The 13,216-nt window shown below is 41.8% G+C and overlaps 1 protein-coding gene across 8 annotated transcripts in view; it reads right to left on the reverse strand.

The window, feature by feature from the left end:
- Window positions 1-13,216, reverse strand: part of pbrm1 (polybromo 1) — a 93,054-nt gene that overhangs the window by 19,801 nt on the left and 60,037 nt on the right. For all 8 annotated transcript variants that reach the window (XM_063067601.1, XM_063067598.1, XM_063067602.1 and 5 more), the window contains 4 exons: window positions 12,519-12,664; window positions 12,107-12,264; window positions 8,734-8,917; window positions 6,220-6,430 (listed from right to left, as the gene is read on the reverse strand). In XM_063067601.1, the coding sequence (XP_062923671.1) occupies window positions 6,220-6,430; window positions 8,734-8,917; window positions 12,107-12,264; window positions 12,519-12,664 (699 nt within the window). The remainder of the gene's footprint in view (window positions 1-6,219; window positions 6,431-8,733; window positions 8,918-12,106; window positions 12,265-12,518; window positions 12,665-13,216) is intronic.

Below are 13,216 nucleotides of genomic sequence, written 5' to 3' on the forward strand. Positions count from 1 at the left end.
CATCTCCCAGAGCGAACACACCTGCCACTGTTGGTGAGTACTGTACACCCTGGTATGTTAACTTTCTATGATTTATTATGTTGAATATTACCTTAAATTGATGAAATATAACACGAAAGTTGCCTTGTGGTACTGCTTTTGTGCCGTATCAGTATGAAAATATGAGTAAGTTACAGATAAAACATATTTAGGAAGCCCTCAAGAACGCATCCCTATTTTCTCCATTTAAATAATTATTCACATTATGCGTCGACTTCGAGGAAAGATTCCCCGCATATAACGAGGATAGGATGTACTAGATTTACGACCCTCGGCAGCTTCTTTCAGTCCTGTGCAATAGCCCCCACCCCCTATACCAGACAGTGATGCAGCCTGTCAGAATGCTCTCCACAGTACAACTATAGAAGCTTTTGACTGTATTTGTTGACATACCAAACCTCTTCAAACTCCTAATTAAAGTATAGCCGCTTCCTTGCCTTCTTTATAACTACATCGATATGTTGGGACCAGGTTAGATCCTCAGCAATCTTGACACCCAGGAACTTGAAGCTGCTCACTCTCTCCACTTCTGATCCCTCTATGAGGATTGGTATGTGTTCCTTCGTCCTACCCTTCCTGAAGTCCACAATCAGCTCTTTCATCTTACTGACGTTAAGTGTCAGGTTGTTGCTGCAGCACCAGTCCACTAGTTGGCATATCTCACTCCTGTATGCCCTCTCGTCACCGCCTGAGATTCTAACAACAACGGTTGTACCGTCAGCAAATTTATAGATGGTATTTGAGCTATGCCTAGTCACACTGTCACGTATATATAAAGTGTAGAGCAGTGGGCTAGGCACACACCCCTGAGGTGCACCAGTGTTGATTGTCAGCAAGGAGGATACATTATCACCAATCCACACAGACTTCCCGTTAGGAAGTTGAGGATCCAATTGCAGAGGGAGGTACAGAGACCCATGTTCTGAAACTTCTCAATCAATTTCCATGTATTCTGCATTAACTACTCATAAAATTTGGTCTGATCTTCATCCAAGTCACAATAATAAATAAGCACAATGATAAAGTACGTAAAAGGATTAATACTTCGTTAAGCAATAGCAGCCCTGTTTTCCTGAAAGAAGCAGTTGATGATCAACAGATGTGCTAATCAATGCTGAGCAATATTCCTTCTCCAAGTTAGCCAGCAAGTGTTTCAGGGTCCTTATCTCTGCGCATGACTGCACAAGGACAAGTTGACTCCTGCCTGTCTGTGTATTAGGCCATTATGCCTATTCTGTAATTTGTCTCGCGGTGCTGTCAAGCAATAGATAAGTCTGACTCCAGATTGGGGGGGGGGGGGGGTGTGTGTGTGTGTGTGTGTGTGTCTCTATGTATATGAATGAATATATCCATCGTAAGAGGAATTGTTGAGTTAGTTGGTGGATCGGGCAGGAAGTTTGCACAACTGAGTAAACCCCGGGTGCTTTAAATAAAGAGTTTGTACTTATACGGTCTCTGAGTGACTTTATCTGGATTCGACTTCCACAACAATCTGCCTAAACCAATAACACACAAAGAATTGTACTCTTCATGTCTTTATTAAACATATTGTTCAATCATTCACAGTCCAGGCTGGGAAATATATATGAACCTATTGAGGATGTAACTAGTAGAGTGGATAGGGGAGAACCAGTGGATGTGGTATATTTGGATTTTCAAAAGGCTTTTGACAAGGTCCCACACAGGAGATTAGTGTGCAAACTTAAAGCACACGGTATTGGGGGTAAGGTATTGGTGTGGGTGGAGAATTGGTTAGCAGACAGGAAGCAAAGAGTGGGAATAAACGGGACCTTTTCAGAATGGCAGGCGGTGACTAGTGGGGTACCGCAAGGCTCAGTGCTGGGACCCCAGTTGTTTACAATATATATTAATGACTTGGATGAGGGAATTAAATGCAGCATCTCCAAGTTTGCGGATGACACGAAGCTGGGTGGCAGTGTTAGCAGTGAGGAAGATGCTAAGAGGATGCAGGGTGACTTGGATAGGTTGGGTGAGTGGGCAAACTCATGGCAGATGCAATTTAATGTGGATAAATGTGAAGTTATCCACTTTGGTGGCAAAAATAGGAAAACAGATTATTATCTGAATGGTGGCCGATTAGGAAAAGGGGAGGTGCAACGAGACCTGGGTGTCATTATACACCAGTCATTGAAAGTGGGCATGCAGGTACAGCAGGCGGTGAAAAAGGCGAATGGTATGCTGGCATTTATAGCGAGAGGATTCGAGTACAGGAGCAGGGAGGTACTACTGCAGTTGTACAAGGCCTTGGTGAGACCACACCTGGAGTATTGTGTGCAGTTTTGGTCCCCTAATCTGAGGAAAGACATCCTTGCCATAGAGGGAGTACAAAGAAGGTTCACCAGATTGATTCCTGGGATGGCAGGACTTTCATATGAAGAAAGACTGGATGAACTGGGCTTGTACTCGTTGGAATTTAGAAGATTGAGGGGGGATCTGATTGAAATGTATAAGATCCTAAAGGGATTGGGCAGGCTGGATGCAGGAAGATTGTTCCCGATGTTGGGGAAGTCCAGAACGAGGGGTCACAGTTTGAGGATAGAGAGGAAGTCTTTTAGGACCGAGATTAGGAAAAACTTCTTCACACAGAGAGTGGTAAATCTGTGGAATTCTCTGCCACAGGAAACAGTTGAGGCCAGTTCATTGGCTATGTTTAAGAGGGAGTTAGATATGGCCCTTGTGGCTACAGGGGTCAGGGGGTATGGAGGGAAGGCTGGGGCGGGGTTCTGAGTTGGATGATCAGCCATGATCATAATAAATGGCGGTGCAGGCTCAAAGGGCCGAATGGCCTACTCCTGCACCTACTTTCTATGTTTCTATGTGGTAACGCCTTCTATAAAAGCTATTTGGAGTAATGTGTTCCACCAATGAGATGAGATCAGAAGTGTGGGTTGTAGAGATACCCTGCCCTATTTAAAAAAAAAAGACACACCAAGTCCGGTTACTGACAGAGCCTGCTCTTTAAGAAAGATCTGCTTACGTGCACCAGGCCTCGATCAAAACAATTTTCAGAGGACCTTAGACAAAGAATCATAGAGATGCATGAAGCTGGGAAAGACTACAGAAGTATTTTTAGAGACCCGCATGTTCATCAGTCCACTGTAAGAGAAATTGTCTACAAACAGAGGAAATTCTATACTGTTGCTACCCTCCCTAGGAAAGGGCATCCTGCAAAGATCAAACCAAGAGCACATTGTGCAATGTTGAAAGAGGTGAAAAGACCTGCAGGACCTGCAGAAATATCTTGAATTTGCTAAAGTCTCTGTTCATGTGTCCACTGGAAGAAAAACAATGAACAAGAATGAACAAGTGTTCAAGGGAGGACACCATGGAGGAAACCGCTGCTCTCCAAAAAAAAATTGCTACATGTCTCAAGTTGCAAAAGACTACCTGGACATTCCACAATGCTTCTGGGACAATGTTCTGTGGTCAGATGAGACAAAAGTTGGAACTTTAGGCAGAAATGCACACCGCTAACTTTGGAGGAAAAAAAGGCACTGCACACCAACACCAAAGCCTCATCCCAACTGTGAAGTATGTGGAAGGAGCATCATGGTTGCATTACTTTGCTGCCTCAGGGCCTGGACAGCTTGTAGACATTGAGGGAAGAATGCATTCAAAATTATTTCAAGACATTTTACAGGAGAATGTCAGATCACCTGAAGCTTAATAAAAGGTGGATGATGCAACAAGACAATGATTTGAAACACAAGGGTAAATCACCAACAGAATGGTTCAAAGAGAAGAAAATTCAGGTTTTCAAATAGCCAAGTTGGAGTTCAGACCAAAACCCAACTGAGATGCTGTGGCATGATCCGAAGAGGGCTGTTCATGCAAGGCAGCCCAGAAATATTGATGAACTGAAACAGTAATGTACGGAGGAATGGTCTAGAATTCCTCCTCGCCGTTGTGCAAGTCTGATCAGCAGCTACAGGAAACATTTGATCAAGGTTATTGCAGTTAAAGGAGGTTCTTCCAATTACTAAATATAAGGGTTCACATACTTTTTCCAGGCCGGACTGTGAATGAGTAAAAAATGTGTTCAATAAGGACATGAAAAGTGTGTTATTATTTCAGGCAGATTGTGCTCGTCTGTTATGACTTCAACGAAGATCAGACCACATTTTATGAGTAATTAATGAAGAAAACCAGGTAGATGAATAGGGTTCACAAACTTTTTCTTGCAACTGCATATTTGAATAAGCTTTTATTTTCTGCAGTGTTTCTGACCCAATGACACAGAGCTTATTAGCCTACTCCCTGTGCGCTTTGGTAGAGGCAAAAGAATGGCTGTTTTCAGTCATTTGCACAGCTCTGTTGCAGCTTTCACAAAGCATATCCCAGTTGAACTGAGGCTTGAGCACATGATTGACTTCACAATGTGATAGGGATCTCATAATTTTGTCACCTATATTCAACAGAAATCAAATGGTTTTCAATAATTTGTTGATCAATTTATGAACATTTTGGAGGAAAAATAAGTATGAGGGGTGATTGATAAGTTCGTGGTCTAAGGTAGAAGGAGTCAATTTTAGAAAACCTAGCACATTTATTTTTCCTACATTTACACACTTAGTCCAGCGGTTGTGGAGCATACGGATCCCTTCTTTGTAGAAGTCGACGTCTTGGACCTCCAGAAGTGGTCCACAGCAGGGGTGATTGATAAGTTTGTGGCCTATGGTAGAAGGAGTTGAGGAGAAACTGCAAACTTTCTTCATTTTCACTCAGAGTTGAATTGCACGAGCATGTAACGAGAGCTGTATAACTCATCTCCTTCTATCTTAGGCCACAAACTTATCAATCACCACTGCTGTGGACCACTTCTACAAAGAAGGAATCTGTTTGCTCCATGACCGCTGGACTAAAGGCTGATTTATACTTGTGCATATGGACTACGCCGTAGCCTACGCCCTAGGCCTGATTTATACTTTTGCGTAGCCCTACGCCGTAGTGAGCATGTGTAGTTGTGTCTGCGTCGCTTTGCAATTCACCACCAAAACACTAGTTGGCGGTGGGGTTTCTATGGCACTGTGTTGACTTTCTCTGTGAGAGACATGGATGAGGAAATGCATTTCAAATATTTTCAGATGTCAGCAGGTAGATTTGACAATTTGGTTCATCGTCTCCAACCATTTATTTCACATCAGTGTACAGACGTGGCAGAGAAAAGCAACCGGAAATGCGAATGCTACCAAGCCGACCAATCACAGTTGTTGTGGTCTGCGTCGCTGCGACGCGCGAGTTACATTTTTGGGGAGGTGCATGTCACTCTATGGTGTAGGGTACGTGGTACCTACGGCGTACATTTGACGCAGAAGTACAAATTGGGCTTAAGTGTGTACATGTAGGAGGGGACTATGTTGAAAAATAAATGTGCTAGGTTTTCTAAAATGGCCTCCTTCTATCTTAGGCCACAAACTTATCAATCACCCCTCGTATTATACAATTGATGAACAACCATATAAATAAATTCTCTTTTTTATTGTGAAATTGTAAATTTGCATTTTCCCAACTGTTGCTTATTTAGTAATTATTTTTAGGTGAAAAATTGGATCTCCACTTCCAACCTCCAGTTCTTCTATAGCAGAAAATTCAAACATTTGCTCTGTCTTTCTTTGAAATAATTCAAATTAAATACAGAAATTCACCATCATGCAAGGTCCTTAAATGCTGGCTAGGATTAAGTTACCTGGGTTCAACATTCTGAGGCTTACGTTGAGCTCGATCGGCTATTGAGCCATCAACAATGCCCTAAATGCTACGGAATGGCCCGATTCAGGCATCATATTACTACAGCAACTGAATTTGTTGTTAGATTCTGTAATCATGTCTGTTATCTTGCAGCTATTCAAACAAAGGTAACCATTTTCATGATAATAATTGATTTTCAGTGCCACAGATTATCTAAATTTTGAAATTATTTGTTCCAATCCAAATTATACAATCATGATTTTATACTGAAAGTTATTAACAGAATCTACTCAATTCTTATGTTTCATAAACTTAGACCTGTTATTGACTTTGATCTTCAAGATGGTATTTTATGATTGTAAACCACACTGGTTCTTAAAATGCTTCACGTTTTTAATGATCCTGTATGTAGAGGACCTTCGCAAGATCCTATTACTATACCCGTGGAGATGTAACATCCTATTACTGTACCTGTGGAGGTGTATAAGGAGCTATTTCCATTTCATTAGAAGCAGGGGTCTGCAACTGAGGCACAATAGGTTGTTCAGCTGTTTCAGCTTCTTCTTCAATACCTTCTTCATGATCTTCATCAGGCTCCTCAAATTCTGCAAACTTCATCTCTAGTTCCTGTATTTTCTTATCTAAAAGAGGAGATGGTTCCTTGTGGGGAACAATAGGTTTCCTGGAAGAATATACAATTACAGTAAAACAGATTTACACGTTAAACTATCAAGAGTTACTCTCAAGGGCTTTCAACAAAATTTCCAAAGTTACGAGTTCTCTGGTTTCCTCCCACAGTCCAAGGATGTACTGTTTGCTAAGTTAATAGGTCATTGTAAATTGCCCCTTGATTAGGCTAGGATTAAATTGGGGAGACTACTGAGCAGTGTGGCTCAAAGGGCTGGGGGGGTGGTGATGCGAGGGTGGGGTAGAGGGAGGGATGGAGAGATCTGTAATTGTATTGGGATAATTGTAGATCAATCTACCACTTGAAATACCTTTCCACACCTTCTTGGGTTAGATATAACGGGCCATTTTAAGGTGGTCTTTTGCACCCTATGTTAGCTACTGAGGTCTGGATGCTGATTAAGTTTCAGGTAATATAATGCAGAGATACTGTCCCTGAAAGTAACTTAAGTTAGGTATAGAGTTTTGACAAAGCTATCTCTGAATCTAATAAGATTTAAATGTTCCTGATAGTAGATAATTATTAATATTGATATATAGTGGCATGCAAAAGTTTGGGCACCCCTGGTCAAAATTTCTGTTACTGTAAATAGCTAAGCGAGTAAAAGGTGAACTGATTTCCAAAAGGCATAAAGTTAAAGTTGACACATTTCTTTAATATTTTAAGCAAGAAAACTTTTTTATCTCCATCTTTACAGTTTCAAAATAACAAAAAAAGAAAAGGGCCCGAAGCAAAAGTTTGGGCACCCTGCAAGGCAGTACTTAGTAACACCCCCTTTGGCAAGTATCACAGCTTGTAAACACCTTTTGTAGCCAGTAAGAGTCTTTCAGTTCTTGTTTGGGGGATTTTCACCCATTCTTCCTTGCAAAAGGCTTCTAGTTCTCTGAGATTCTTGGGCCATCTTGCATGCACTGCTCTTTTGAGGTCTATCCACAGATTCTCAATGATGTTTAGGTCAGGGGACTGTGAGGGCCATGGCAAAGCCTTCAGCCTGCACCTCTTGAGGTAGTCCATTGTGAATTTTGAGGTGTGTTTAGGTTCATTATCCTGTTGTAGAAAGCATCTTTTTTTCATCTTCAGCTTTTTTTTTTAACAGACGGTGTGACGTTTGCTTCCAGAATTTGCTGGTATTTAATTGAACTCACTCTCCCCTCTACCAGTTAATGTTCCCCGTGCCACTGGCTGCAACACAAGCCCAAAGCATGATTGATGCACCCCGTGCTTAACAGTTAGAGAGGAGTTCTTTCATAAAGTTCTGCACCCTTTTTTCTCCAAACATACCTTTGCTCATTGTGGCCAAAAAGTTCTATTCAAAAGGTTAAAAGGAACATCTAAACAAGCCTGATGCATTTTGGAAACAAGTCTGTGGACTGATGAAGTTAAAATAGAACTCTTCAAACTCCTAATAAAGTATAGCTGCTGTCTTGCCTTCTTTATAACAACATCAATATGTTGGGACCAGGTTAGATCCTCAAAGATCTTGACACCCAGGAACTTGAAACTGCTCATTCTCTCCACTTCTGATCCCTCTATGAGGATTGGTATGTGCTCCTTCGTCTTACCCTTCCTGAAGTTTACAATCAGCTCTTCCGTCTTACTGACGTGGAGTGCCAGGTTGTTGCGGCAACACCATTCCACTAGTTGGCATATCTCACTCCTGTACACCCTCTCGTCTCCATCTGAGATTCTACCAACAACGGTTGTATCGTCATCAAATTTATAGATGATATTTGAGCTATGCATAGCCACATGTGTATATAGAGAGTAGAGCAGTGGGCTAGGCACACACCCCTGAGGTGCACCAGTGTTGATCATCAGTGAAGAGGAGATGTTATCACCAATCCGCACAGACTGTGGTCTTCCGGTTAGGAAGTTGAGGATCCAATTGCAGAGGGAGCTATAGAGGCCTAGGTTCTGCAGCTTCTCAATCAGAATTGTGGGAATGATGGTATTAAATGCTGAGCTATAGTCAATGAACAGCATGCTGACATAGGTGTTTGTGTTGTCTAGGTGGTCTAAAGCCGTGTGGAGAACCATTGAGATTGCATCTGCCTTTGACCTATTGTGGCGATAGGCAAATTGCAATGGGTCCAGGTTTTGCTGAGGCAGGAGTTCAGTCTAGTCATATCCAACCTCTCAAAGCATTTCATCACTGTTGATGTGACATTTCATTAGTTGATAAATATATAAGCTAACTCTTTAATATTTCAGTTAATAATTTAGTGCATTACAGACAAAATAGCCTCCTCGAAAAGTAACTTTCCCCCCATTCTTTAATTTATGACACCAAGTCTCACCTGAAGTAGTATATTTCATCATCCAATATTTTAGCAGATAAGGAAAATCGCTTTAGGCCTTTAAACCTTTTCATCTGCTTGTCAGTTTCATTGTAACGACTCTCACAAATGTAGACCTCACTTTCGGCAACTTCCGTTGGTCGACAAGAGAGGTAGTCTTTAAATGATAATACACTGCACTTGCCTAAATGGAACAGCATCAAAATATTATCTTTGAAACTTTAGCACTAAGTGTACAGTTTGTCAATTTCACTCCTGCAAGTGAAGTCTCGTTTTGTAATAATCTACATTTCGGTGGTTCCTTAAGTTTGTTATAGCTGGGGGAGCAGTGAGATAAGCTTTCACTAGCTATTAAATGCTCCCAATGGAGTGCATCTCAAATACCCTCTGACAACTGAGTCCAGCTCTTGACCTTCACATGTGGCTTAGCTACTAAGCCTGTGGAACTGTTTCTACTGACAGGATAAGGGGCAAAGATGGGTTACTGGCACCTTAAAACCATTTACTTTGGGCAGATGGGGCTTGATAGTTATGGTTGGCAGCTCATCTAAGAGTAGGAAAGCTCTGATCTCAAATGCCCACTGCCTTGTGGCTATACCCACTCATGGGGAAGGCTTCGGGAGTAAACCATGAGAGCAAATTCTGGATCTGGAGTCCCTAAGGCAGTCTTACGTTGAGTTCAATGCTGACTGGCAATTCCTGCGATGCTGCTGGTGCTGAACTGTATCAGTCTCTGCTGTTTCTTTGGATTCATCAGCTGGATGGACAGGGGGAATCTGCTACATGGGCAACAACTTCTCCAGATTGTAGACAGCTGAGAAGCAACATCCATGGTTGAACTCCACCAACGGAGGGCCTCACACAACAGCAATTTTTTTTTTTTTTACACCTTTTTTTTTGGTATTTGAAATCTAAGATTTGATTCTGCTGAACAAAATGTACAATTACAAAAACAATCCAAATGGAACAGGGACCGAGGTAAAGGAGCCATTAGGAGGTAGTGACCATAATATGATAAGTTTCAATCTACAAATTGAGAGGGAGAAGGGAAAATTGGAAGTGTCAGTATTACAGTTGAACAAAGGGAACTATTGTGCTATGAGGGAGGAGCTGGCCAAAGTTCAATGGAACAATACCCTAGCAGGTATGACAGTGGAACAGCAATGACAAGTGTTTCTGGGAATAATGCGGAAGGTGCAGGATCAGTTCATTCCAAGGAGGAAGAAAGATCCTAAGGGGAGGCCGTGGCTGACAAGGGCAGTGAAGGACAGTATAAAGATAAAAGAGAAGAATTATAACATAGCAAAGAAGAGTGGGAAGCTGGAGGATTGGAAAACTTTTAAAGAGCAACAGAAGATAACTAAAAAGGTAATACGCGGAGAAAAAATGAGGTACGAAGGTAAACTAGCCAAGAATATAAAGGAGGAGAGTAAAAGCTTCTTTAGGTATGTGAAAAGGAAAAAAAAAGTTAAGACCAAAATTGGGCCCTTGAAGACAGAAGTGGGTGAATTTATTATGGGGAACAAGGAAATGGCAAACGAGTTGAACAGGTACTTTGGATCTGTCTTCACTCGGGAAGACACAAACAATCTCCCAGATATAATAGTGGCCAAAGGACCTAGGGTAATGGATGAACTGAAGGAAATTTATATTAGGCAGGAAATAGTGTTGGATAGACTGTTGGGTCTGAAGGCTGATAAGTCCCCGGGACCTTATGGTCTGCATCCCAGGGTACTTAAGGAGGTGGTTTTAAAAATCGTGGACGGAAAGTAACCATTTTCCAATGTTCTATAGATTCAGGATCAGTTCCTGTGGATTGAGGGGTGGCTAATGTTGTCCCACTTTTCAAGAAAGGAGGGGGAGAGGAAACAGAGAATTATAGACCGGTTAGCCTGACGTCGGAGGTGGGAAAGATGCCGGAGTCAATTATAAAAGATGAAATTACGATGCATTTGGATGGCAGTAACAGGATAGGTCCGAGTCAGCATGGATTTACGAAGGGGAAATCGTGCTTGACTAATCTTCTGGAATTTTTTTGAGGATGTAACTATGAAAGTGGACAAGGGAGAGCCAGTGGATGTAGTGTATCTGGACTTTCAGAAAGTCTTGGAAAAAGTCCCACATAGGAGATTAGTGGGCAAAATTAGGGCACATGGTATTGGGGGCAGAGTACTGACATGGATTGAAAATTGGCTGGCTGACAGGAAACAAAGAGTGGCGATTAACGGGTCCCTTTCGGAATGGTGGGCGATGACCAGTGGGGTACCGCTGGGTTCAGTGCTGGGACTGCAGCTGTTTACAATATACATTAATGATTTAGATGAGGTGATTAAAAGTAACATTAGCAAATTTGCAGATGACACAAAGCTGGAAGGCAGTGTGAAATGTGAGGAGGATGTTATGAGAATGCAGGGTGACTTGGACAGGCTGGGTGAGTGGGCGGATGCATGGCAGATGCAGTTTAATGTGGATAAATGTGAGGTTATCCACCTTGGTGGTAAGAACAGGAAAGCAGATTATTATCTAAATGGAGTCAAGTTAGGAAAAGGGGAAGCACAACGAGATCTAGGTGTTCTTGTACATCAGTCACTGAAAGCAAGCATGCAAGTACAGCAGGCAGTGAAGAAAGCTAATGGCATGCTGGCCTTCATAACAAGGGGAATTGAGTATAGGAGCAAAGAGGTCCTTCTGCAGCTGTACAGGGCCCTGGTGAGACCACACCTGGAGTATTGTGTGCAATTCTGGTCTCCAAATTTGAGGAAGGACACTCTTGCTATTGAGGGAGTGCAGCGTAGGTTCACTGGGTTAATTCCCGAGATGGCGGGACTGTCATATGTTGAAAGATTGGAGTGACTGGGCTTGTATACACTGGCATTTAGAAGGATGAGAGGGGGTCTGATTGAAACATGTAAGATTATTAAGGGATTGGACATGCTGGAGGCAGGAAGCATGTTCCCGCTGATGGGTGAGTCCAGAACCAGAGGCCACAGTTTAAGAATAAGGGGTAGGCCATTTAGAACGGAGTTGAGGAAAAACTTTTTCACCCAGAGAGTGGTGGATATATGGAATGCTCTGCCCCAGAAGGCAGTGGAAGCCAAGTCTCTGGATGTTTTCAAGAAAGAGATGGATACAGCTCTTAAAGATAGCGGAATCAAAGGTTATGGGGATAAGGCAGGAACTGGATACTGATTGTGGATGATCAGCCATGATCACAGTGAATGGAGGTGCCGGATCGACAGGCCGAATGGCCTACTCCTGCACCCATTGTCTATTATAACATTCCAAATGTTTTACAGAATGCTTTATGGAATTGACATTGAAACTTAATATGTTACTGCACTCTGTAATCAATCCTAAGATAACAGTTACTTACCAATCACACAGGTCATAGTACAGGTTTCTTCTACATTGCTAAGAAACACTTCCTTCTTGTAAAACATTTTGGTAGGTTCATGCTCAGTTTCCTCAGGATGAATGAATATGGGGCCAAAGAAATAGGCAGCACCACCCCGCACCCACATTTTCTCAATTCTATCAACAAGATACACAAAAACATGAATTACCAAATCATTTTCATAATGATTACTTTTTCTTATTTTATACAAAGGAACATAAAATATAAAAGTATTTGTATTTTCAAACATTTAATATATTTCTGGGGACATCAAATTAATTCTGTTGTTACTATATCCATAGCCAAATATAGTTGTTAATAACACTTCTCAAAAACTTGGTAATTATTGAAAAGAAAAACTCAGATATTAAAATTGTTTTAATAAACTTACCTGCCCACACGTGGTTGGACTAAACCATGAGATTTTATGTAGACACAATCTCCAATTTTGAGCCACATATCATTATAATGCAGCTGTTCATAATACTGGCAGCCTGGTTCTCCATTTGAAATCTCCACTGGTACATCTTCTCGTTCCTGGACAAAGAGTCACAGAGTCACAGAGTAGTACAGCATAGACACAGGCTCTTTAGCCTAACTAGTCCATGCTGAGCACAGCATCCACGCTGCAGTCCCAGTGCCTGCACTTGGCTAAAACCCGCTAAGTCCTTCCCCTCCTTGTAGCCATCTCGAATGCTGCAGCTGTACCCGCATCAACCACTTCCACTGGTAGCTCATCCCGGGTGCTCACTATTTTCTATGACTGAATCAATTTGGGTTGCCAGGTATAGTGGTAGATAATAAGCAGCCATTCAGAACTGGAATTTTGATTTGAATTTTGAAAAAAAAAGTAGTAATGAAGATATTAGTAAGTCAGTTTTATGAAAATTGCTCTTTAAGGAAGGAATTAAGAACAACATCCCATGCACCATCAATCTACAGGACATGACACTCAGGGACTTTGGCTATATTTTTTTTTGCGTGACTGCATGTTTACTGGTATCGTAAACATACGTGCCTTGTGCTGTGCGTGACTGTTGGTACTGTTTTGTTTGACTGTATTTATGTATGGTTGAATGACAACTAACC

Source organism: Mobula hypostoma, chromosome 15 (assembly GCF_963921235.1).
Source record: "Mobula hypostoma chromosome 15, sMobHyp1.1, whole genome shotgun sequence".
Taxonomy (NCBI): Eukaryota; Metazoa; Chordata; class Chondrichthyes; order Myliobatiformes; family Myliobatidae; genus Mobula; species Mobula hypostoma.